The 25,358-nt window shown below is 37.3% G+C and overlaps 1 protein-coding gene across 6 annotated transcripts in view; it reads right to left on the bottom strand.

Annotated features, from left to right (window-relative positions):
• Positions 1–25,358, bottom strand: part of AKAP11 (A-kinase anchoring protein 11) — a 38,411-nt gene that overhangs the window by 9,300 nt on the left and 3,753 nt on the right. The window contains exons 2-10 of one of the 6 annotated variants that reach the window (XM_026868191.1): positions 24,136–24,252; positions 18,210–18,257; positions 15,548–15,682; positions 14,326–14,590; positions 12,358–13,850; positions 9,194–11,340; positions 6,738–6,893; positions 2,563–2,676; positions 1,748–1,794 (exon numbers count right to left, since the gene is read on the bottom strand). In XM_026868191.1, the coding sequence (XP_026723992.1) occupies positions 1,748–1,794; positions 2,563–2,676; positions 6,738–6,893; positions 9,194–11,340; positions 12,358–13,850; positions 14,326–14,590; positions 15,548–15,682; positions 18,210–18,257; positions 24,136–24,252 (4,522 nt within the window). Of the gene's footprint in view, positions 1–1,747; positions 1,795–2,562; positions 2,677–6,737; positions 6,894–9,193; positions 13,851–14,325; positions 14,591–15,547; positions 15,683–18,209; positions 18,258–24,135; positions 24,253–25,358 lie in introns of all 6 variants that reach the window. The other 5 variants (XM_026868163.1, XM_026868154.1, XM_026868144.1 and 2 more) reach the window with 5 other exon arrangements.

A 25,358-nucleotide genomic window follows, 5' to 3' on the forward strand; every position in this document is an offset into this window, starting at 1 on the left:
ACATGGAATATATTTTTAATAAAAACATATGTTGACATGCAGTTTACCTCAATATCATTACTCTTCCAATCAAGCTTATGAAAACTGAGGTATATTAGGTATTTATTCCTAACTGGCAAAGTTAAGCATGATGAAATTGATTCCCCCAGGAGGTAGAGAGAAAATGAATTAGTTAAACTGTCAACATAAGTGTGCTTTTGGTGGATAATAGAGTATCTGTCTAGGAGGCCCAAAATCTAGCATCGTAATAGGAGAAAGAAACAATTATTTAAAAAAAAAAAAAAAGTATGACACTTAGAGGATGGAAAGCAATGTGACAATTTACTATGGGAAATTTGATCTATTTTTCAGCTTTATAAAATAGATGGACATTTGGTAATAGCAAGGCTTTGTTTCAAATTCCTTGGCAAACAAGGTGCAATCAGCTTAGAAAAAGCCAGACATTTCTAGGTATGGCATGAACAGAGCTTCCAAATGTACAAGACCAGGCACGAAGATTTTCTACCTAGAATACTATTTAAATTGTCCTACAATGAAAATAACAGAAAGAATCTTTTCAAAACAATAGTGAGATGGTGAACAAATTAAACTGGAAAAAACTTCACTCAAAAATCCTTAATAGAGTATAAAGCAGTCTGTTGCACTTCAGGAGACACCTGAACTGTGTAGAGAAATAAAATCAAGCACTATTTTAATTGAGCAATCTGAACATTTGAGATGCTACAATTTTTTGAAGTTGAGATCAAAAGAAAACAATTGTATATTGATAACCTAGATGAAACCTACAGAGCAGAAAATATTTTTGTTGTAATTACTCTGAGGAAAAAATACTCAATAATTTGGTTTAGTTTTATTTCCTTATAACCTTACACTCAGATCAGATTTAAAAAAAAAAAAAAAGATGTGGTTCATTTCCATACATTTTTCCGGGAGCTTTAAGAAGGGAAGAAAAAACCCAAAAGAAATAACCACACATCTTTCTGCTTACATCAAGTCTATTCAAAGATGTGCAACATGGCTGAATAACCTTTGTAATTGGGCAGCTGAGTTTTCCTGAAATGTTTATTTCATCTTCAGAATACACCCAACACAAAGAAAAGCTCTTGTTACAGCTTGCTCTAACATCAGCTCATCTTTAAATCAACCTCATATACTCTGTATTCAGGCTGTTCTCATCTGAGTTAACAACCTCTGGCACTTCAATCAGACTGGAACCAGTGCAGAGATCTTCTATGAACCAGAAAGCTCTGACAAGATTCTGGACAGGTCTTATTTTACATTTCACTAAGAAGAGAGATTATAGCAAATATATCGAAACCAAGTTTTTTCATTGTTTCTCGTGACTCCTCTCCCAAGGCTAACATGCCCAGTTTGAATAACTTCTTTAGTATCTCACAGCCATGCAGATGCATTGCCATGGCTCCTTATCAAATATTTTACAAATAAGTTATTTTATGCACATAAATTTACACTTTCAACAAGCTGATCAGAGTTTGCTACTTAATAACATAAAGTACATGTGTGAGCATCAGAGACTAGCATTTCCCAAAGGCTGTAAATTTCAGTGCATTGAGAGGTATATGAAGGGTACTAATCTAAGAATATATTCTAACAGTTGACTGACATGCACTGTGATGAACAGGAATTGTCACCTTGTTTTACAGACTACAGAATAAAAGAATTAACAAAGTAATTCATGTAGAGTGCACAGGTCAAGAACAGTAGTATATGTTGGAATTGACATTACCTTCTACAGCATCCTTAGAGTCTTCATCTTTATCTTCTGTTCCGTCACTGTATTTTAAAAATAAAACAAAAGTATTTTAAAAATCCAACATATGCACAATAAATGTAGTCAGTCCTGAGACTGTAATGAAGGTTACAGGACAAGAAGATCATAAAAGAATTAAGAAGTGATCATGAAAAGAAGCTTTGCTTCTCACACCATTTCATGTTGCAAACAGATTTATCATCAACTTCACACGATTTCCTCTTAGGAAAAGAAGGGAGAGGAGAGAAACGAGAGAATGGTATTAAAAAGATGGACTGTAATATGAAGACATTTTAAAATAAGAAGAAAACTTACTGATTTTTAATTTAGGAAGACAGTTTAGTTTTGCTTCCTATGTGAAAAAGTTGAGCCATGTTATGTCACAGATATGAACAGTTATAGGTTATTCAAAGCTCTAAGTCATAGTGTTCTATAAAAACCAATTACCAAGAAATTTTGAAAGTTTCCAGAAGCTAAAGGAAAAAACAGAAATCCTATAGGAAGCAAGCTCTAGTTTGCATGAAAGTAAATCTAAAGACTTGTATAACTGCAAGCAAGAACATGCACAAAAGGGACCTTTCATTTTGCAAGCAGAACACATTCATAAGTTTAGCACAGCAAAATTTAACCATTCAGTATGGATTAATGAAAAATCATATTGTGATTAAGTGAGAAGAGTGTGAATAATGTATCAGCATAAAAAATGCACTGCATTTTTATTTTCCAAAATGATGATTTCATGCATTAATTATGAAGAACCCATCTGGTTTATATTTCTCATCTCAACCAACCTGTCTGATGTTGGAAAGGATAAATTCTCCTCATACATATCCCCTTCTAAACCAAGACTGCTCCAGCTACTGCTGTTACCATTACTGCCAGGAGAAGAAGAGAACACAGCTGAACTAGAAAAGAACAACAGCTCAAACTAGAACCTCTATTTTCCTTTGGGCTGTTTTGTCAAGATATTTAATGCAAGAGCACTGAAACTGAACAGGTTTGCAGGAACAGAGTACAAACCTGACTGCCAGTGCTATTCAGAGCAGCAATGTGCAAACCAGTGCAAAACTGCTAAGTTTCAGTACACAGGAGAAAATATTAATTTGTATCATTAATTTTCCAGATCAGTGCTAGCAGTAATTCTATTCTCAGGTCTAAGCACATTGCTCGTTATTTATACAAGCTCAACAATTTCAATATGACTACTTACAGGAATAAGGATTACAGCTGTAATATTTGCTTAAGGACTAGCTAAGAGTTCATAAAATTTTATATTGTGAAGACAACTGCATAAATAAAATCCTTCCATCTCATTCCAAAAATCAAGTAATGATCTCCAACAGCCTGATGAGAAGGAATTCTTGGAGGAAATTATTTTATTTTATTTTTTTAATTCTGAATATTGTTCTACAAGCCGATCTTTTATAAAATCAGTGAAAACAATACTAAAAAGATCATTCACAGTTCACAAACATACTGCATTTATTCCATGACTACGTTCAAGCCAATGCAAAGAACTGAAAAAATTGAGTATGTCCTTACACTGGTACAGTTTAGGCATTATAATTATCAGAGTTTGTTAAACCTCTGCTTATGTACAAGACTGAGCTACTCATATGCTTAAATCTCTGTTCCTCAACTTCATACCTCCCCCAGAGCATGTCTGGAAGTCTTCTCAGAACAGGATTTCAAGATAACCTGCATTCTTTGATAAAACTAGATTGTCTACTATAGATGGAATGGCAAGCCATGAAGTAATTCCAAAGAACAACTGTTGCAAGATGACACTTTCTTCACCTAAGTTTTGTGTGACTGTTAAAGCTCCTCTTTTCCACTCAATGCAAACAGTAAAATTTAAAAACTGCAAATGGTATAAAGAAACATTTCAGGAGACAGACCTTAATCTCTCTCAAGAGCCTGTCAGTAAAAGTATCAGCTATCAGTGTTCTTTGCTTCCTAGTATGCCTGCTTGGATCCTAATTTCAAAACAGTTAACAGCAGGTTAGTAAGCCTGCGATATGAACATATCCTAACAGGAAGGAAAAAAAAAAAAAAAAAGTTGCAGGTGCTTTGTTCAGCACATTGCCGCCTATTGAGACTACATGTGCGAAGAACAATCAAGCAGTTCTCCCATTATGAAAAAAAAAAATAAAATTAAATGGCAGAAACTTCTAAATAAACCAACTTGATTTGCACAAACAATGCAAACATGGTCTTAAAACCATTTCTCAAGCTTCTGTGTGAGACTATCACAGTATACATGAAATACCAAATTTGGTTTCAATTACAGGTATAGAAAAGATTTAATATAGCCTATTGAAAACAGTGCTCTGCACGCAAACAGCCTCTTCCACTGAAAGTTACAGATGCATAACATAAGTGGAAGTAAAAGCTGACCCAGTTCTCAGGCTAAAGGAAAAAAACATTTGCAATCTTAACAGAATGACCTCATGCATACTGCTATTCTGATGAGGTAAAAGGTTAATATATTTTACAGAGGTCAAACTTGGTCTGAAATAATTATATATATTGAACCATAGGACTACAACGCATAGCAATGTATGAGACGTTTTTGTAATGTAGTGTTTGTTTTGGTTTACGATGCCAAATTAACAGTCTTGAAAATAAAGTCCTGCAATAAGCAAAGGCATTATAATGCTTCTGTAATGCTTCATGCAGCTCTTCAACATGAGCCAGCAGGAGAATTACAAGAAAACCTTTCACTTTTACATATATACTGTATATATGGGAACTACAACTCAGATCATCTGCCTTGAGATTCTGTATTACGTACACACAGTCCAAGGCAAGAGTCTTCTGCTCTGAATTATAACCTGACTTGGATGCTCCAATCCATCCCCTGGAAAAGCCTGTCTATGTCTATACCTATACATTAACTACAGAGAAAGCTTACAACTATTTTATTTCTATATTTAAGTTGCTAACATTGGGCATGCAAAGCAGAAGATACAAGCACTCTCCTGCATAAATAACTCTACCAAGTCCACTATAGAACTTTCATTCCTATTTCGATTCAAATGGAACTGCAAAGATCATGCTTTGATAATTCTTTCCAAGCTGACTTGCTCTCTTGTTTACACATCATTTATTCCTCTGTGAAGTACTGAAGTACAATTTTTATATTGATCTGAGACACAGAGTGCATGTACCGTTCCAGCCGAGTTACTACAAAAAATGTCTTTTTTTACCTGAAGTAAAGAAAAGCAAAGCAAATTGAGCTGGACCACTGTAGCTTGTATTGCTGTATTGTTTTCTGGGGATTGTGATCCTGTGTTCCAAAAACATTTCAACTACCATTAATGGAACTAGGTTTATTGTTATGAAGATAATTTCCAGAATGTCGTCAGCTAAAGGAGTTTCAAGTAGCAGTATCCACTGAATACTGCAAACAGCCTGGAAAATACTGGGGGAAACGAGAGGTCCCCCTTCACCAAGTAAAACTTGCTTAATGTTCACTATGCCACTTAATTATATTGTAGCAGCACTACAAACAAATTGGTCTAATGATATCTAGTACCTCAAAGGTCACACAAGCAAGACTGCTGACAGTCCCGTAGTCACAAGGAAGCCACTTCCATGAAGAAACAGCTGCCAGGGGAGCAATGCTATCAGATAGTCCATTTAAATGTTTCAAATTGGCATGGTTTACATACAATCAGCACAATATTTTTTAAACAGACAGCTCTAACCAAAAGGAAAATAAATAAAAAAAACCAAAACCACCCAAGAAAATAAACAACAGAACCCCAAACTTTCAACTGTTGTAACTGCATAATGAATGCCCCCTCTCTAACTGAATGGCATGTATGGCTGGTATCAACTAACCTATGCTTTATTCACTATTTGTAACTGACAATATGCTGAATATTCTTCCTTCTCCTCTAATTTCATCATGTAACTCACTTTCATTCATTCAAAAGAAAATGCTTTACTTAAAATAACGTTAAGGCAATGTGGTCTCTTACAAAATTATCCAGTTGTATGAGTGACAAATTATAGTAACAGTTTGATTAAAATATTTAGTTAAGCAATATATGAAAAATATTGCAGACATTGTGAGCAGTTTTACTTTGGTACCAAATAACCTATTTGTGTATTACATAAGGAAGCATATCTCCCATATTTTCTTTAATGTCAGTGATGCTGGAAGTACTAACTAAAAGGGAAAAGAACCTCTCCCCCATTTCTGCTATTCTCAACAGAAACACTGAACTTTCTACAGTAACATCAATGGCATATCAATCACAGAAAACTAAGTTTACTCATTCCTCACATTCCTTATATAGACGCTCAGGCCACAACTCTTAATTCTTCCTGGCAACAGGAAGGGACATTGCAGATTTTTAAAATTCCCATTCTAATCTTTCTTAGTTATCAATCAGACAGGGGAAGCGTAGTGAGAAGCTCTGTGGAAAAAGTTACTACCCAGAACAGGTAAGTTCTAGTATTACACACCAGTAAGTTCATGGTTAGTAGTCCATCAGTATCAGTCAGAACAGTTCATCAATTCAAGTCCCAAAAAATATAAAAATTGCTGTTAAATTCCTCATGCAAATTAAGCTCATAATTACATCTTTTCAATAATATATGAATTTACATAAAACACATTCTCATGATTAAGTTTTAATATTTCAGATGGTTGTTTTTAAAATGCCTGCATCTTTTGCTAATACTTAAATTACATATGTACAGTTTTACTTGATGTGGCTCCCTGACAATGCATACTCAACATACTTCACAGAGTGTATAGTATGAACAGCTGTGGGCAACAACATTTTGTAAGAACACACAAACAAGATATGAGAGCCATTTTTAATAATAGAGTCATTGTGTGTTGAAGACAAAATAGTCTCTTCTCCCCCCGACCCCCAGAAGAAAACCACTTGATGCCAAGTTATTTGATGTCAAGATAACTGTTTAACTATACTAACATGTTTATAGTTACCTGTCACTGAGGTGAAGAAAACTGCTGCTCTCATCAGGATGTTCATCTTCAAAACTTAGATTGGACCAACTCCCAGTGCTATCATCACCAATACTAAGACTCATCTGCTGGCTAACAATAGATTCAACAGAATGAAATCCTTCTCTTCCAACAGAGCTAAACAAAAATTTAAGATAAAAACATCACTGCATTTCATGACAATGTGTTAGTTCATTTACAGCAATTTAACAGCATTTCAAAGACATTATATTCCAAGGGAAAAAAAAAGGGGGGAGATGGAGGGTGATCCATTAATTTGTATCCTATTCTCAACACAAGAAATGGAGCAATCAAATAAATCTGAAATTGCAACAGGCTTAGGTCACAGATTGCTGTTTGGAATTATTTCACTAGAAGACAAAGGGAATGGCACAAATAATTCTCTCATTTGGAAGATTATTTGCTCTAAAACATTGAAGGCATTGCAGCCTTACAGTCTGTATATCAAGGTACACATTCCAAGGAAAAGACTTACCATTTTTGAACTTGTTCACCATAGGACAATTTGGCTATTTTCCCCTGTCTGCTTCTGGTAAAATCATATAGGGGGTCTGCTACTGTAGGCAAAGTGCTTAAGTACGTGCTGCTGTTTAAAAAGGTGTTTCTGTAGATAAAGCTATGTCTTCCTGACTCAAGAAAGAGTAGCAACACATGACTTGTACAGAATTTTTCCCTCAGGAAATTTTTTTTTATCCCCAAACCAATCAAGTAAGTACGGTCAATAAAAGCTAGTCTTTAAAAGACACTTCAAAAGATCCAGTTTGATAACTTTAAAGAAGTCTGAACTCCTTACGAAAAAGTTACAATACGAGAACATGCAGTTATGAAGTAACTTTCGGGGGCAAACTGGTTATCTATATACAGATGAAGTGGTAGAAAGTCCAAGAAAAATGATCATCATACTACCCCCATAAAAAGCAGCCACTGTAACATTAACTATTTTAAAAGCCAACCTTGACCACATCACTGATAACACTGCTCCAGTGGCCACAAATTTGTGCAGATAAATATGCAGCTTCAATTGGAATCCATCTGGGTAATACAAAGGTTATTTTTTTCCTCATTTTCATTTCTACCAACATTAACAGTAGTCCTTTTCACCACACAAGGCAGCTTCTCAAGAAACATATGCATTAAATATAATACATTAGATAACAATATAAGAAACATTTATAAATTTTGTCATAACCCCCCCCGAAATATCACCTCCTTGTCACAGATTAAAAAAAAAAAAAAACGTATCTCTGTGAACGCTGCATTTTATTGCTGCCATATTCTAACTAGAAACTTTAAATAATATTTTTAAGAAGTGATTCAGAAACAAAGTGTCATCTTTAATACTCTAGCTATAGAAAAACATGACTTTTGTTTTTTGGTCACACTGTTGTGCAGAGCACCATAATATACATCGTATGTGCACTTTTATGCTACTAGTATGTACACATTTCATATCAAACCTTGAAAAATTTAGTTCACTCCCTCTGTGACCTTTAGCCACTGAACATATAAAAACCAGTTTTATTATTTATCATGATGCCCCTCCAGGAACCAGGAAAAGAAACCTGTAGATAATGTGAGGAATTCATACACAAACAAAAAAGTAGGACAATAAATATTACTATACATTGGAAAAAACAGCATGGTGCTCTTGGACCTGAAGAAGAGGAGATTTTAAGTCACTCTGATTACTGTAGTTTCTTTTAAGAAATAGTTGCTGTTTGTCAGTTACTGTGACATATATTTCCTATTTAAAGGCCTAATAAACAGCATATTAGCCTTGGCTAAATACACAAGAATTTGAAAGTCAGTTCCTTGTCTACTGTATTACTATTTCATAAGATAAAGTGTGGTTTAGTAAGTTGTTTTTTCTTAAAGTAAGGGGTTGCGGGGGTTTTTTCCAATAATAGGGACACCATCACAACACAGCCATAACCAAAATAAAGCCTTCACACTATAAAGAAATGGTTAGTTTGGCCAGTACCAGTTGTTGGTCCTACTGACAAAAGCAAAAATAAATGACTTCTATTTTTTAGCACAGAAGAAGAAATATCGATAGGGAACAAACCTGGATTCTGTCATGGCTCACAGACCAACAAAACCCGTAAGGTCTTCTATTCTCTACTGCAGGTAAAAATAACAGTATTTCAAGTTGAAATAATAAGTTCTACTTACTAGTCACCTACTTGAATGTATACAATGCTGATATATATATATATATAGAAACCTTGGTTTCAAGCTCCCACGGGTGGAAGGTTTTTTTCCTAGTTCTAAATCATTTAAGTATCACCAGAATAAAAAGAAAACATTCAGAATATAAAGTGTACATTTCTAAAAAATTTTTTTTTTTAAATTTCCTTCTGAGCACATCCTTCTTTTTCTGGTACAGAATGCAACAAATAAGAGAAAATTAGTATTACCTTATGTTAACTGCCTGGCCAATATTAGTCATAGCTGATGTCATTATTTCAGTAGTAAGGCTTTCAGCAAAACTGACTCCATCTTGTCCAATACCACTGTCAGCTGTCAAACTTGTGTAACTCAGCTCTCCTTCTGCTTTCTCTACAGCAGCAGTAGCCCCCTTGTCAGAAAACACTGTCTTCTGTTCTACATCAACATGAATTTTAGGAATATCAAGCTGAAACACTCCTGATTTTTGACAGGCACCACCCAATCCAGAATGAACAAAACGCCTCACTGGAATGGAGGATTCTTGCACAGGTAGATGATGAGATGTATTTTCTGTACAGTACCGATGTTCCTTCATACTGCAGCATCTACAGACAGTTCCAGAAAAAGGAGACAGTTTCTCAGTATATGAGAGCCTATCCCCATTTTTTCTGTTTTCAGCCACATGGAGAACAGCCGACTCTAAACTAATTTCTAGAGTATCATCTACTACTTTCCTAGCATACTGTTCTATAGCTTGAATTATGCGTTCACTGTAGCCATTTTCATTTAAACTGCCTGTACTATGATACAGTTTATGATCTGGGGAGAAAGGAAGAAATGTCCTAGAAAATCTTGTTTTAGTAACATCCCCTGTGACTTCATCAAATGCAGTCTTTTTATATAGACAGGAGTCTGTTAGAGACTTTGGCAAACATGATCCCGACATTTTCAATTTCTTCCTGACATCACAAGTAATACTGCGAGCAAGAGATTCTGAAAAATGTAACAACTCTGTACATTCTGTTCTCTGTGTGCTGGTGCTCCTTCCGTACATTTGGTCTTCACAGCGATGAATGCTGCTTTTCACTTGCTGTACTGTATCTTTATTCACTGTTTTGATCAGCTCCAGCTTACCATTTACCTGTGCATTTTGCCCAGGAAACGTCTTTCTGTTGTATCTCAATTTAGTTTTTCTCGCAGCTTGCTGTAAGCCTGATTTGATAGACCTGTAAACAAGTCTGCTAGCGTACTGATCCATTAACAGTTCAGCGTTACCACCTTCTCTTTTCAAAACTCGAATAATATGATCTGCATATTCATCAGTCACGCTTTCACAGCTTGGGTATTTGGAAGTCAAACCAGTCAAGCCTGAACCTTGTGGTAAAGGAAGCACAGATGAATCTCTCTCCCCTGGCCACTGGTCCCGCACCAGATCACACTGTTCTTTTGAACTATAATCTTTATCACCTTTTCTCAGATAAAGGCAATCCACCTGACAGTTAACCCTCTTCAACCTCAACAGTTTACAATGCCTTGATTTCACTATTTTCTTGGCCTCACTGATAACTTTTCCTGCCATATCACCTGCATAATTCCATAAAGAATTGCATGTCTCTTCTGGGATATTTATAAATGCAGTGTATCCACATTTTTTGTTTTGCATACCTAACTGAACCTGTCTATCAGCTTCTCTTTCATTTGTTTTACCATCTAAATGGGAAGCAGCCATTTCAGTCGCTATTGAAATTATATGGCTAGCTAAGCAATCTGCATACTGAATCGTTTTTTCTGAATGCTCCTCTTTCTCAATGGGCATTTCAGAATGATCTTCATCTTCGCTACTTTCTACTTCTTCGGAAAGTGACCGCATAAGTTTTAGCATAAATTCCTCATTTTCCAAAGAGTCGTGTTCCATTTCAGACAAACCAGTAATGGATGGATTATACGGTGTAGAAGGTGGTGTTGCAGGTGCAAATTCCTTTGCTAATTCTCCCTTGAGTTTCTTAGATAGTTTTCTTAGGTTTCTTTCAGAACTACCTTGACATGGTACTAAAGGAGTTGGTGGGGGTGTATCAGGCATTACACAGGTATTTCCATCTTTGAGACTTGATTTACCTTCCATCTGCAAAGCATCTTCACTGCCAAACATCACTGAAGGAAAGCTATTTGCATGCAGGAAACAATCAGCCTGCCTGTAAGTCAAAGGTCCTGATGGTTTCTGAGTATCACGTTTTTTTGAGGGCTTGTTTAAGTATGCTGTTGAGCAGCTTCCTGTGTCAGTAAAATCCTCTAGAACATGCCTAGCAAGTGTCCCAGTGGAACAAGGCGGTGGTGATTTTGAAGAAAACCTGTGTCCTTTTTGTTCCTGCCAACAATCTTTAGACTCTGAAAAACACTGAACAGAATGAGTTGGAGTAAGAAGAAATTTACATGGATTATTCAAAAGCATCTGTTGTTGCTCCACAATTATAGAAACATTACTTTGTTTCTCAGCCTCTTGCTTCTTTATCACACATTGTTCTTTTCTACAGGTATCTGTGTAAGTCTGTGAGTTCACATTACATGCTACATTCTCACTAGAGTTGCATAATACAGTTTTACTTTCATCCACGGACTGTTTTATGACATACTTGGCCAAGTGATCTGCAAACATATTCTTGGGGAAATCTTCACCAATACATTGCATGTAAGGTTTTTTATCTATTATTTTTCTTGTTAAAAAATCTGTATACTCTTCTACTGCTTTTGTTACTCTAGATGAGGTTATAGCTTCATAAGCTTCATTTACTATCATATCTACCATAGTTCCAGAGAAAGTATTAATGCCTTTCAACCCACTTGTTAATTCTGAATTATTGTTCATTCCAGATCTGTTATTTGTTTGTTTGGTACTGTTTTGGTTATGTAAGAGTGATGGAGTACTTTCAGTACTTTGACTGTGATCAGAAGTTAGATATATATTTCTGAAAGAAGAGACTTTCTCCTCTCTCTTTGTGCTTCTAAAAGATGTATGAGTGGAGTCTTTGTATGCTTTCACATCGTCATCAAAATTCGGAGCAGTGGATACTTTCACTTTATAAGCATCAGAGGAAACCTGATGTTGACAAAGAGCTCTTCCAGCTAAGGGCACAGGTATTGAACTTACAACACCAGAGGTGCAAAATAGAGCTTGCTGTACTGTGTATTCCTTCTTGGAATCTTGGATTGGCTTCAGTGTTACCCTATCATTAAAATTAGGAAAAACTGTGGAAGTCTGTGTTGATTCTAACATACTTTCTGCGCTCACATATTTAATATTGTCCATGGAAACACTAATGGCTGCTTGTGTTGTGAAGGTCACATCAACCTGAGATAGTTCAATAAAGGCCTCCTGAATGACAGATTCGGACAAATCTCTGGCATAGGATCTTACCACTTTGTCTTCATAATCAAATGATGAAGGCTGCACAGCTGTAGGTGTCGATGGATACGAAAACTGGCATACTTCCATGATTCCTTCAAACACAAGTTCTTCAGCAAGGTCTGCCGCAAACCGTGCAACAGTGTTGGTAAAAATTTGTTTCTTCACATGCCGCAGTTCTTTCAAAGCACCAGTTATAGCTTCACTCACCAAAAAGTTTGCTATCCCATTAATGGCACGCTCCTTTAGGGAGATCGCTCTACGTCTTCCAATCTCATAAAAAGCCATTTGAAAGACTGAGGAAGTCAACCTAGCAGCCAAATGACAAAGTGCATTGGTGCATGAAGAAACGCCTTTTTGCAAGTCTTTAAATGCACTGCCAAAACTTTTTTCAACTAATTCAGTTGCAAATTTTTGAATGCTATCTCTAATCATTGACTTATGTTTAGATTTTGCTTGTATATCTGGCTCCTTACTAGTTTTCATTTTAAGATCTGCAGCTTGACCTTTTTTCTCTTTCAAAGCAATCCCTTTGTGTTTCAAGTCATTTTCTGCACAGGCTTGTTCTGCTGAGGACTCAGAATGAAAAACAGAACCCAATATTTCAAATGAAACACTATCAGCATATGCTGAATAAGTATTATAAACTTCATCATGGTGATTTTGACCTGCCCCATCTCCACCAAGACTAATTCGACATAAACATTCAGAAGAACCACAGCTCCCTAGTGGACTGAAAGCTGATGATCTAATAGGGCTGAACAAGCCTCCGTTCTCTTCCCCTGATGTTTTAACTGGGCGAGGGGAATCTGGGACATCAAAGACGCTGCTATATGGTGATTCTGGTTTACGAGGTGTCGGTTTCTTTACATTGGCTGGGAGAGTGGGACGATCAAACTTGAATTTCTGAGGATTCATCGTAACGCTTGCAGAAGACAACTGTTCATGTGCAGTCCTCCTTTTCTGGGAGGGATTCCCTAGGATGGGATCCCTAATAACTTTACAAGAGTTTTCCAAGGCTTGTTCCAGCTCATCAAACTGATCAAAACTATCAAAAAATTCACTTACTTCTGAGTCTGAATCCTCTATACCATCTTTCACTACTGGAATTTTTGGCAGTTGAAGTTTAGCCTTCAAGCTTTTTTGATACCCTTCTTCATCTAAGAAGATGATGGGGCTTGGGCTGGAGCAATCTGACTCAGAGGATTCAGCTGGAGAGGATGAAAACAATGTTTTACATAAAAAATTAACACCTTGATCAGAAGGATTATATGGCTTATAGAAACTCCTTTGTATCCAAGGATCAGAAATTGAGGTTGTAACTGAATTTTTTACTGAGGACAGTTCCTTAAGTCCCAAAATATCAATCAAAGTAGAAGATCTGGCAGATGACTTTCGACATGCAGAACCCGCAAGTATCTTTGAGTCAGTAGCTTCTAAACATTGAGCAGGGATGGTCTGTGAAGCAGCATCTCGATGGTTTCGAGAAGTAAAGCTACATGCACCTGAAAAAAAAACAAAACAAAACAACAAAAAAACAAACCGAAAAAGAAAGATTCCTTCAAAACCAAGAATTTCTACAGAACTACAGAAACCCAGATTTTGACGGCAACTGCTGGGTTCGTTACTGTTGCAAAATGCTAGGTGGTCTTTTATAATTAAAGAAGTCTTTAATTTTTTTCAAATCCTATTATACTAATCTAATCACTGACAAATCCATGTATTTTTTAGTACACAAAGTAGAACAAGATTCTATTCAATCTACATTCAACATCAAGATTAGAATCTTTGGTTTATGAACTGACAAACTGTTGTGAAAAGAATAGAAAAAAAATTAAATTTTCAATTTCATAATATCCCTTTACAGAACATGATTAATATAAAAAAATTACTATTTATTTACATTTACTTTCTCATGAAATCCTGACAGCCTAAATTTAAAATTACAATTTCTGCAGTCAATAGCATGCAAGAACTTACCAGCACTTTGTATCTTTGAAGGCTCATCTTCATCTAAGTGTTCAAAAGCAGTGACAAAATCATCCTCAATTGAAGAAACTGACTGATTAGTATCATCATCTTCTCCATGGGATGTCTCTGTTTGATGTTTTTGCGATGAGTTTATTTCCACTGCATATCTTATGCCTGTGGTATACTTGCTCAGCAAGTTAAATATATAATCAGCTTTGATCCTTGGGAAAGAAGGAGACAGTCTCACCACACAAAACACTTCAGGAAGTTGATTCTTGAAAAAGAGAGAAACAAGAAAGCAAACATAACAATCTTAGAATGATGTTAACTGTCAGGAGTAGCAAGGGATCCCTTCTATGTATCTTTTATGAACAGTAACCAATTAACAAATATTTTAAAGATAAGAAAATGAATGGAACAGTTTGTGTAGTGTCATAATTAAAATCACTCATTTTCATAACTTCTGCATGGTGAATAAATCATTGCAATAAAACAAACAAAAGGTTGTGTAATACAACTCTGATAATACGTATTCAAGAAACTATTAAAGAATGCATGTTAAAAATCTGTAGAGGAAGACAGTATTTCAAAGCATCTTTATGCTGAATAGCACTTCAGTTTATAGATAATTGTTTCTTCAACATTATTTTTTATCTTGTTTACAACATAATTAAATTTAACATGCATGATCAGCCAATATGGCTTTAAGAGGTTTGCATTAACAACATTTGTAATTGAAAATAATATAATTAACAAAATAGTAATAATATTGAAATAAAAATAATGGAAAAATATATAATTAACAGCATTTATAATTGTAAATCATTTTTAGAAAGAAAAGAGCTCACTGAGTTTTAAGAACACCTGACATTCTCGTAATTTTTGGCATCTCTGTTTCAAGAAGAAAGGTCTTCAAAGGATGAAAGCTATATCTGAGCAGAGAGACAAGTTTCTTTTTTCCAAACTGACAGTGAAAAGGACTATATACAAACATAACCATGGGATCAGCACCATAATTAAATATTTGTTAAATATTTTCTGTTAATAATACAGCACTTGGAAGCACTGAGTTTGAGATTTTCTAACATTCATTTTAAAGAAACCACTGAGATGTAATAACATTAATACCACTGTGCCTAAGGTGGCCCAAGACAAGGTGTGACTAAACTCTTTATGAGGCCAGATATAATGCTTTGGTAATTAAGACATGCAAGAAGATACAAATTTTTACCTGACGTTTCAAGTCATAAGGTTTTGCCAAGGTTTTCTTTACATCTTTTAGAAATATAACCTCATTTTCTTTTAGTTTGCACAACTGGAGAGATTTCAGAACATCTGGAAGCTCTACAGAAACAGCTGCCAACTCCTGATTTAAATACATAAACACATTGAGAATATAAAGTGAAAAAAAAATAACACATAAATGATGATGGTTTTGATCTCATATCCCCCCTAAATAGTAACAGATGATCATTTTGGTAAAGCTCCTCTTGTCTTCCCTTTTTCTTGCCCTATCCCCCACTTATTCTCTCAAACTGTGGTGAAAAGCTTATGTAAACAAGCTTTAATTCAGTCCATACTCATGTCCAGCTCCACCTTCTACCAAAAGAAATTCTACTGTTTCTCACGGGCCAGAAGACGCTTAAAAGTCACAAAGGACAATCCTGTAAGCACTGAAAAGCAGTTGCACATCCTACAAGGTACACAACTACAAAGAAAACACTGAACTCGGCTAACAGTGGCTCTCAATAGATCTCTCCATGATTTTAGTCTGCTTTATTGGAATGGTGTTTTAGACACCTATTACAAAAACAGAGACAAGGCACTTCTTCAAGCATCATCTTGGATAACTTTTAGATTTACCTAACACAGAAAAGGCCTATGAAAGATTTATGATTTTTTTCTTTTTTTAGACAGTCTAAACTCTACTGATCCATATGGTACAAAGTAAGTCTCCACAAACTTATTCAGCCCAATTTTCTCTAAATTTCACCTAACTATAGACAATGAATGGTTCTTACCTGTACTTGAAAGAATGCCTAGTACTATTATCATTTGGTTAATTAGCAACACTGATACAACTTTAAAAATGAATGGATTCAGAGCTTCTGCTTTCCATTTTTAAACATAAGCAAACTATTACAGCAATCTCTATCTACTAAGATCTCGACAAAGGAGAAGTGTGGAATTGCACTGTAAATGGATATGTTATGGGTTTTACTTCTGTATATTGCACAGAAACATTAAACCCTTAACATCTTAAAATGGCACAACACACTTCCACTAGTTTGCCATGCTTCCCCTTTTAAATTAGTATTTCCTCATCTAACTCTACAGAATAATATCTTAAGGCATAACCATAATACTGACTCCTGGTCCTCCATCAGCAATTCACAGCTAGCAGTCAATCCAGTAAAGTTTTAGCCTTGCAGATGACAATTGTACCATATTAATAAGTACAACTCTACCAAGAAGGTAGAAGGCAAAATACTAATACACACAAGTTTTTAACAAAAAAAAAAAACAAAACCACCAAACAAAACCCCTACAATTAACCAAGTCCCTCCCCTCTCCAAATACCCCACACACAAATAAAATCCCCTCCTCCTAATTTAAGTAAGTTGTTCCAGACCATTCTAATACAAAGACTGACCCAAGCAATATTTTAAATATATATATGTGCTGGGTTTGTGTGAGTGGCAGGGTTTTTGGTAGCCATGGAAGGGGCTATAAGCAGCGGCCTCTGTGAGCAGCTTCTTGAAGCTCCCCTGGTTCCAAGTTAGCAACAGTGGCTCCAACTCTTTGGTAACATATTTAAGGAGAGCCTGGGAGGAGGATTTGAAGTTGTGAGGAGGGGCTGTTGGGAGGACACCTATGCAAACACTAAGGTCAGTGGAAGAAAGGAGGAGGGAGGGGGTGGGAAAGGTGCAGCAGAGCAGAGACTCCCCTGCAGCCCCTGGTGCGAGGGCAGGCTGTGCCCTGCAGCACATGGAGGTCCACAGTGGAGCAGATGCCCACCTGCAGCCTGTGGAGGACCCTACGACAAAGCAGGTAGACGCACCCAAAGAAATCCATAACTCTGAGGGAAGCCCACACTGTTGTAGTTTGGTGCTGGGAGGACTGCAACATGCAGGAGTGACCCGCAGTGGAACAGTTCGTGAAGAGCTGCAGCCCATAGGAAGAAAGGACTCATGCTTGTGGAGCATGAAAGGACCAAGCTTGTGGAGAACTGTGTTCCATGAGAGGGACTCCAATGTTGGAGGAGGGGAAGAGTGTAAGGTGTTCTTCCCCTGAGGTGGAAGAAGTGGTAGGACTGATGGCAACCCCCACCTCCTGCCCTCCTGTGCCACTTGGAGGGGAGGAGGTAGAGAAATCAGAAGCAAAGCTGAGCCCCAGAAGAAGGGAGGGGTGAAGGCAAGGTGTTTTTAAGATGTGGTTATCCTTTTCACTGTCCTACTCTGTCTGTTCGGTGGTGGTGTTGTTAGCGTTTGAATTAAATTGATGATCTTTTTCTTCCCCTTAGAAGTCTATCTTTTGCTCATGACCATAATGCATGAGTCATCCCTCACTGTCCTTATCTTAACTCTGGAGCCTTTTGTGGTATTTTTCTCATTCCCATTTCTGAGGGAGAGGGAGTAAGGGAGGAGCTGTGTGGTGTTCAGTTGCCCTCTGGGCTCAAACCACACCAATATAAAACACTAATGATCATATTAAAATAATTATTTTCAACATTTCAGTGATATTTAAAACTTGTGGTTTTAAATGCTCAAGATACATATATTTAGTTTCCTGAACACCAAAAATCCTCCACCTAAAAAAACTAGGCACTATTTAGAAGAAATCATCAGTGCTGAAGAACATTATTTTCCAATATAGATAGACATATACTGTACCTGCAAATGAGCAGTACCCATCTCTTCAGCAAAACCTATAAATGTAATCTGTAAAATAAATACGTGAACATATTGAAGTACAAAAATATTTTTTTCATTTTCTGCAGATATTTAAGAGTTAAAAATTCAGCAGGCTTTACCATAAAGCTTCATTCTACCACCATGAAAACCATACCTTAGGGTAGCACAGCTTGCTCAGACAGTTGCACATAGTCTTACATAAAGAATAGTAATGCTAGACTACTCGATGTGTGAAAGGTCAGATCTGACTAAAGAGCATATACAACATTTAAAACCCACTACAAAGAAATTTTTCTAGTGGCCTACCAGCGGGTATACACTGAGCAACACACAGAAGCCTCACTCTATCTGTTAAAATAAACATGACTTTGCAAAGATCAGTGCTCATCTGTCCTTGCTTCAGGCTAGACACATACAAAACAGTTCCAGTCCAAAATCTGATCAAGCTAACATACTGTGATACAAAGGATATACTAAAGAGAGCATAATGCCAACACATTATACAGTTTACCATGTTAATTGATTAGCCAAAGGCCAAAACACAAGAGGTTACTTAAGCCAGATATTTGTACGCAATATCTGAGTAGACAAACCCCTAAAGTAAAGGAATTAAAATAGTCAATCTCAAAAAAAATAAAAGGTCTTGTCAGGCTCAGGAGCCTGGACTATGTCAGAAACATCAGCTTTACCTCAGGTTTTTGTGCCTGTGGACAGGTGAGTTATTTGTCATATACTGTCCCTCTCTTCTGTCTACAGGTATCTTGTGTCATTCAACACAAACAGACCAACGAGTCATATAATCATGAGAGAATCATAGAATGGTTTGGGTTGGAAGGGACCTTGAAGACCATCTAGTTCCAACCTGCCTTCCGTGGGCAGGGACACCTTCCACTAGAGCAGGGTGCTCAAAGCCCCATTCAACCTGACATTGAACACTTCCAAGGAGGGGGCAGCCACAACCTCTCTGGTTAATCTGTTCCAGTGCCTCATCACTCTCACCATGAAGAATTTTCTCCCTATATCTAATCTAAATCTACCCTCCTTCAGTTTAAAAACCATTACTCCTTGTCCTATCACACATGTCCTTGTAATAAGTCCCTCTCCAGCTTTCTTGTAGGCAGATAAGTACTGGAAGGTCTCCCCAGAGCATTCTCTTGTCTAGGCTGAACAAACCCAAGACTCTCAGGCTGCCCTCACATAACCCCAAGTCCCTCCAGCACCCTCATCATCTTCGTGGCCCTCCTCTGGACCCACATGAGCACATCCATGTCCTTCTTAAATTGAGGACTCCATAGCTGAATACAGAACTCCAGGTAGGGTCTTACAAGAGCACAGAACAGCAGGAAAAATCACCTCCCCCTCAACCTGCTAGACTTGCTTGATGCAGCCTAGGATACAGCTGGCTTTCTGGGCTGTGAGCACAAATTGCTGGATTATGGTTTTCCATCCACTACTATGCCCAAGTCCTTCTCCTCAGGGCTGCTCTCAATCCACTCATCGCCCAGCCTGTGTTTGTGCTTGGGATTGTCCTGACCCATGTGCAGGACCTTGCACTTGGCCTTGCTGAACTTCAAGAGTTTTGCACAGTCCCACCTCTCAATCCTGTCAAGTTCCCTCTGGATGGCACATCCCTCCAGTGTGTCAACTGCACCACACAGCTTGGTGTCATCGACAAACTTGCTGAGGGTGCACTCCATTCCACTGTCCATGTCACCAACAAACGTGTTAAACAGCACAGACAAGGATGTAATGTGGGAGAGTGTCAAATGCTTTGCACGAGATAAGGCAGTTTTTCTTCCCTTATCCACCAACACTGTAGCCCCATCATAAAAGGCCACCAAATTTGTCAGGCACAATTTGCCCTTAGTGAAGCCATGTTGACTGTCACCAATCACCTCATTAACTTCTCTGTACCCTACAACAGTTTCCAGGAGGATCTGCTCCATGATCTTGTCAGACACAGAGGTGAGACTGACTGCCCTGTAGTTCCCTGGGTCTTCCTTTTTTCCCTTTTTAAAAATGGGGGTTATGCTTCCCTTTTTACAATTAGCAGGAACTTCATCAGACTGCCACAACTTCTCTAAGATGGATAGTGGTTTAGCCACTTCATCCACCAGTTCCCTCAAGACCCAAGGATGCATCTCATCAGGTCACATGGACCTGTGCACCTTCAGGTTCCTTAGATGGACCTGAACTTGAACGTCTCCTACGGTGGGCTGTTCTTCATTCCCCTAGTCCCTGCCTTTGTATTCTGTGTTGTGGGTGATGATGGCTGGAGCACCTGCCAGTGAAAACTGAGGCAAAAAACGTATTGAGTACCTCAGCCTTCTCCATATCCTGTGTAACCATCTCTCTTTTTCTTCTGGAAATGCCCACATTCTCCCTAGTCTTCCTTTTATCACCAATGTACTATAGAAGCTTTTCTTGTTGCCCTTGATGTCCCTGGCCAGATTTAACTCTATCAGGTCTTTAGATTTCCTAACCTGGTCCTTGGCTGCTTGGACAGTTTCTCTGTATTCCTCCCAGGCTATCTGTTCTTGCTTCTACCCTCTGTAGGCTTCCTTTCTGTGCCTGAGTTTGTCCAGGCACTTCTTGTTCATCCATGCAGGCTTCATGGCATTTTTCACTGCCTTCCTCTTTGTTGGGATGCATCGCTCCTCAGCTTGGAAGAGATGATCCTTGAATATTAACCAGCTTTCTTGGGCCTCTCTTCCCTCCAGGACTTTATCCCATGTTACTCTGCCAAGCAGATCCCTGAAGAGGCCAAAGTCTGCTCTCCTGAAGCCCAGCGTAGTGAGCTTGCTGTGTGCCCTCCTTGCTGCCCTAAGGGTATTAAACTCCAACATTTCCTGGGCACTGCAGCCAAGGCTGCCCTTGAGCCTCACATTCCCCACCAGCCCCTCCTCGTGGTTGAGAACAAGGTCCAGCCCAGCACCTCTCCTTGTTGGCTCCTCTATCACTTGGAGAAGGAAGTTATCATCCACGCATTTCAGGAACCTCCTGGATTGCTTATGCCCTGCTGTGTTGTCCCTCCAACAGATATCGGGGTGGCTGAAATCACCCGTGAGAGAAGAGAGTCAGTATTTTGTCTTACCTTCATTCCTCAGTGTCAGATCATGATCTATTTTACATCTGCTACTCAAACTTTGTTTGAAAAATCAGATTTCAACAGTTCTCATTTACTATTTCCCTAAGGACAAATCAATAGGATATCTGCATGCTCAAAAAAAAAATCCCAAATCAAAAAGGGTTGTAGAATAATGAATTTTGCTTCCATTTTGTACAGAATAAAGCATAAACATTAAATATTTCCACTGATGTTTGGACTTAAGTTTGATATGGCTTGGATTCACTTATTTCAGAGCACTATGCAATAGATTGAATTTTATGTATTCAAGCCACAGCTCATACTAAATTTGTAGCAGCTATTCCCTGTTACTCCAAGGTAGTCATTTGGTTCTCAAGTTTAAAAACAGCAAAGAACAGTGCTATGTTTATAATCATTTATTATTAACTAGTTCATGTACCTCCTTGTGCATACACAGAATCTCTGGAAGGGACAGAGCTAGAAAAAAAATGGCTGAAGAACAATTCTGTTTCAAACTGTATTTCAGTTTTGAATATGTTCTTTCAATGTGTGACCAAAAAAAACACCCCAAACTTTCTTTTAAACTGAAACCATATTAAAATATGAAAAATTCTGACTTGTTTACTTTAGGAGGTCTCATGCTGGGAAGATATTGTGCCCCTAGAAAGTAACTTCTTGTTTACATCCACTTATCCTTATTTCAGTTATGACAACATCATAAATGAAAGAATGGTTCATAGTAGCATTCCAAATAGCTCCAGACAAATTACAGGTCTCCAACACCATATTCACTGTGTTAACTATAAAACAATCTCGTTTGAGCAATGTGCCCTTCAACTGATACATCCTTCCTTCAGCTCTTGCATCTTTTATCTTCACAGTATCTGCAAGACACCTTTCAACTTCTACACTTTTTTTATCTGTACAGTACCTACAATATGAACTGAATTCCTCCACAGAAGAGGCAAAATAGAAAACAATTTAAAGGACTTAGGAAAAAAAAAAAGTCCTCTGAAGAACATTTTGGAAGGCTTTCAGGTTTTTTCTCTTGGGGCTTTTTCGGTAGTTTGTTTTGCGGGTTTTTTTATGGGTGTTTGCTCTTCTGTCTTCTTACATGCCCTTTCCTCTTCCTCAAGTTAATGATTCCAACTCTTTCCTTCTCCCACGAGATAACTCATTGCACAAATATAGGGCAGAATGTTTCACACAAATGAAGGCAAACCAGTTCATATGTACACTGACAGGCCAGCAGGCTGCTGTCATAGAGACTATATCACAGCTGCCTATTTTTGCCTCAACAACACTACTAATTCAGATTTATCACGTCCAACCTCCAGTTTTCGCAGAAGAATAATCACCTTTTAATACTTTGAACATGTCTAAAGTTAGTACATCAGTTCAAAAGTCGTTGGGGAGTAGACCAACAATTGGTAACACAAGTCTTTTCTTTAACCTAAAAATAGTGTACGAGACACTGCATTTGAAGGTTATTGTAACCCATGGGTACAGAGGAAATTAATTAAAATTGTACAGGAAAACAGTAATTCTGTTTTTCCTAAGTCTGAGTAATTATCTTTGCAGTCCTAATAGCGTTCTTTTAATGTTATTCTGCATATAGGTGTCTTTTCCTATATTTTCATTAAAAAAAACCCAAAACTGTTCTGTGGCAGGATATTGACCCTCTTACATTTCAACCAGAGGGCTCTTAATTGCTTGAGCTAATAAGGTAACTAAATATAATCAGCTATCTTGCTCCACAAGGACCATCATTACAGGCATTTAAAACACGTTGCCAGCTATTTGCTACAAGAAAAAAAAAAAAGGGGGGAGGGGAGGGGGTGCTGACAATGTCTGAGGGGTTTTGTATATTCTAGAGCATGGTCTGACTGAACAGACAGAAACAAGGTTCTGCCCCACTCCTCCACTACTTAGCTCTTCTTCCTCACCTCTAATTTTATACAAGCAATCCTAACTCATCTCTCCTGGTCACACAATCTGCCTCTTCCCTTTCTGCTGCTACTATTTATCCAGTTATCAGTCTTCCCTAACCACCTCCTGAGTCTTTTTTGCTACATTTCTCCCTATCTCAGCTACTCCATCTGGCTAGTTCACATCATCCTCTCTTTCTCTAAGCTCCTTGTCAGGCCTGTCAACTACTTCTTAGTAGTCTTCTAAAACACTTAATACAAGATACGTGGTACACACTGCTTCTTACTTTTTTTTTCCCCTCTGGAGAAGCTGCCATCTTGTAACTCAAAGAGCTCTAGTTATTCTTCCTCAAAGCTTGAGATTTACCTAGACAGTCCTGTATTCTGTCCAGGTCTACTTCTCTCATCCAGCTTCTGGCACATCTCTATTAATGTAAAAGAAGTCTAGGTCTGCAATGCTGAAACTTCAGTTTTTAGTACTGAGCACAGGGCAAACAAGAGAAATCACTGTAACTTTCATCTTCAGACTTGGATCAAAACGTTCTGCTACTTTCTTAGGATACCATCCATACAACCTGGATCACAGGAGTGCTCACAAATGCAGTACACCCAGTATAATTCTTACAAAATCATTTAACTACACATTTTGGGTTTTTAGTTTCACAAAACCTATAAAGCAGAGAAATGCCATCTTGAAATGTCACTGCTCTTCTCAAGACTACAGTGACTTAATTAAAGAAAGACAGCGACAGCAGAAAGTACAGATTTTATGGCCAGTAACTTGCAATATTGTTCACATTAACTACCCCGCAACTTTCCATGCTGCTTCAAGCTAAATCATTTTCTATCATAGCCACATTTATATATAAATTATCAAGTTATGCCAAACCTCAATAAAATTATCTTGTTCTTCCCGATTTAGACATTCCTCTGCTGATACATTGCATAGTTTTTTTCTGCTGTGTAGCAGTGACTTCATAGAGTGCAGTACACCTTCACCAAAACTCTGAAAAACAATGAAAAAAGAAATACATTTCCAGGTTTGGATACAGGGTCCATCCATCTATCCCCTGCCCCCATAGTTTTCCCTACTTCAAGTACTATTTCAAATTAGTTTGTATATAGATCACCAGACTTTAAGTTTAAATTTACTTCATGACATGGAAACAGCTAAGTTGTTTTCTTCAAGCAATATTTTTATTCCAAAAGAAGTTGACCATTCTACATTAAAAAAAAAAAAAAAAAAAAAAAAAAAAAAAAGTGAGAACATGCAGACTTGGAAAAAAGAAATAAATGAATCCAAGACAAAATCCAAAACCCATGTAATTCCTTGCATCAAAGTCTGTATATGGAACTTTTCCATCGGCTTTTCCTTAAAAGGACAAAAGCAAATTTAGTCAAGAAAAGTAATGGAGGTGGCTTCAAAAGTCAGAGAGGAAGAAAACAAATAAAGAAACAAAACAAACAAGATAATCCACACATATTCTCCTTTCCCATTCCTTGAAGAATGTGAAATAACTGTAACTTAATCCCATGTAAATACTTCTTGTAACATTTCTTATATTTATGCTTATGGTGACATGCAGTCACCCACAGATGGCTAAAAAAGGATTAAGAATCTAAGACTTCCTCCCAGTGTAAGGAAGACCAGCAGAACAAAAGAATTATCATCACTGGTATCTGAAGGCAAATAAGACAGAACAACAACAAAAGCTGGTTCACTCAGCTTGTAAAAATACAAGACCCTCTCATTTGTTTTAGGAAGTTAGCAACTTTTAAAAAAAAAAAAAAATTGTCATCTTCTCTATCAAGTAGGTTAAAAAGAAAAATAAGATCATTACATAGTTATAAATTGTTAATCCGTTTATTTCTTCTTCTCTACACAACTACCCTGTTAAAAACAAAGTGAAAATTCAGTGTGCCCAATTTATGATGAGTTATTTCAAATTTGCATAGCTTCTTAAACAATAGTCTAAGTGCTAGATGGCCAAATGTAGTCAGAGAATGTTTTGCATTTCTGATACTCCCACAGCAAAAACCAATCCCTTTAAGGTAAAAAGCGATCTTGCATATTACCGTTAAACCTCAAGATTTCCTCCTCCTCCTTCCCCC

Source organism: Athene cunicularia, assembly GCF_003259725.1.
Source record: "Athene cunicularia isolate RWA chromosome 1 unlocalized genomic scaffold, athCun1 chr1_part1, whole genome shotgun sequence".
In the NCBI taxonomy this organism is placed as follows: domain Eukaryota; kingdom Metazoa; phylum Chordata; class Aves; order Strigiformes; family Strigidae; genus Athene; species Athene cunicularia.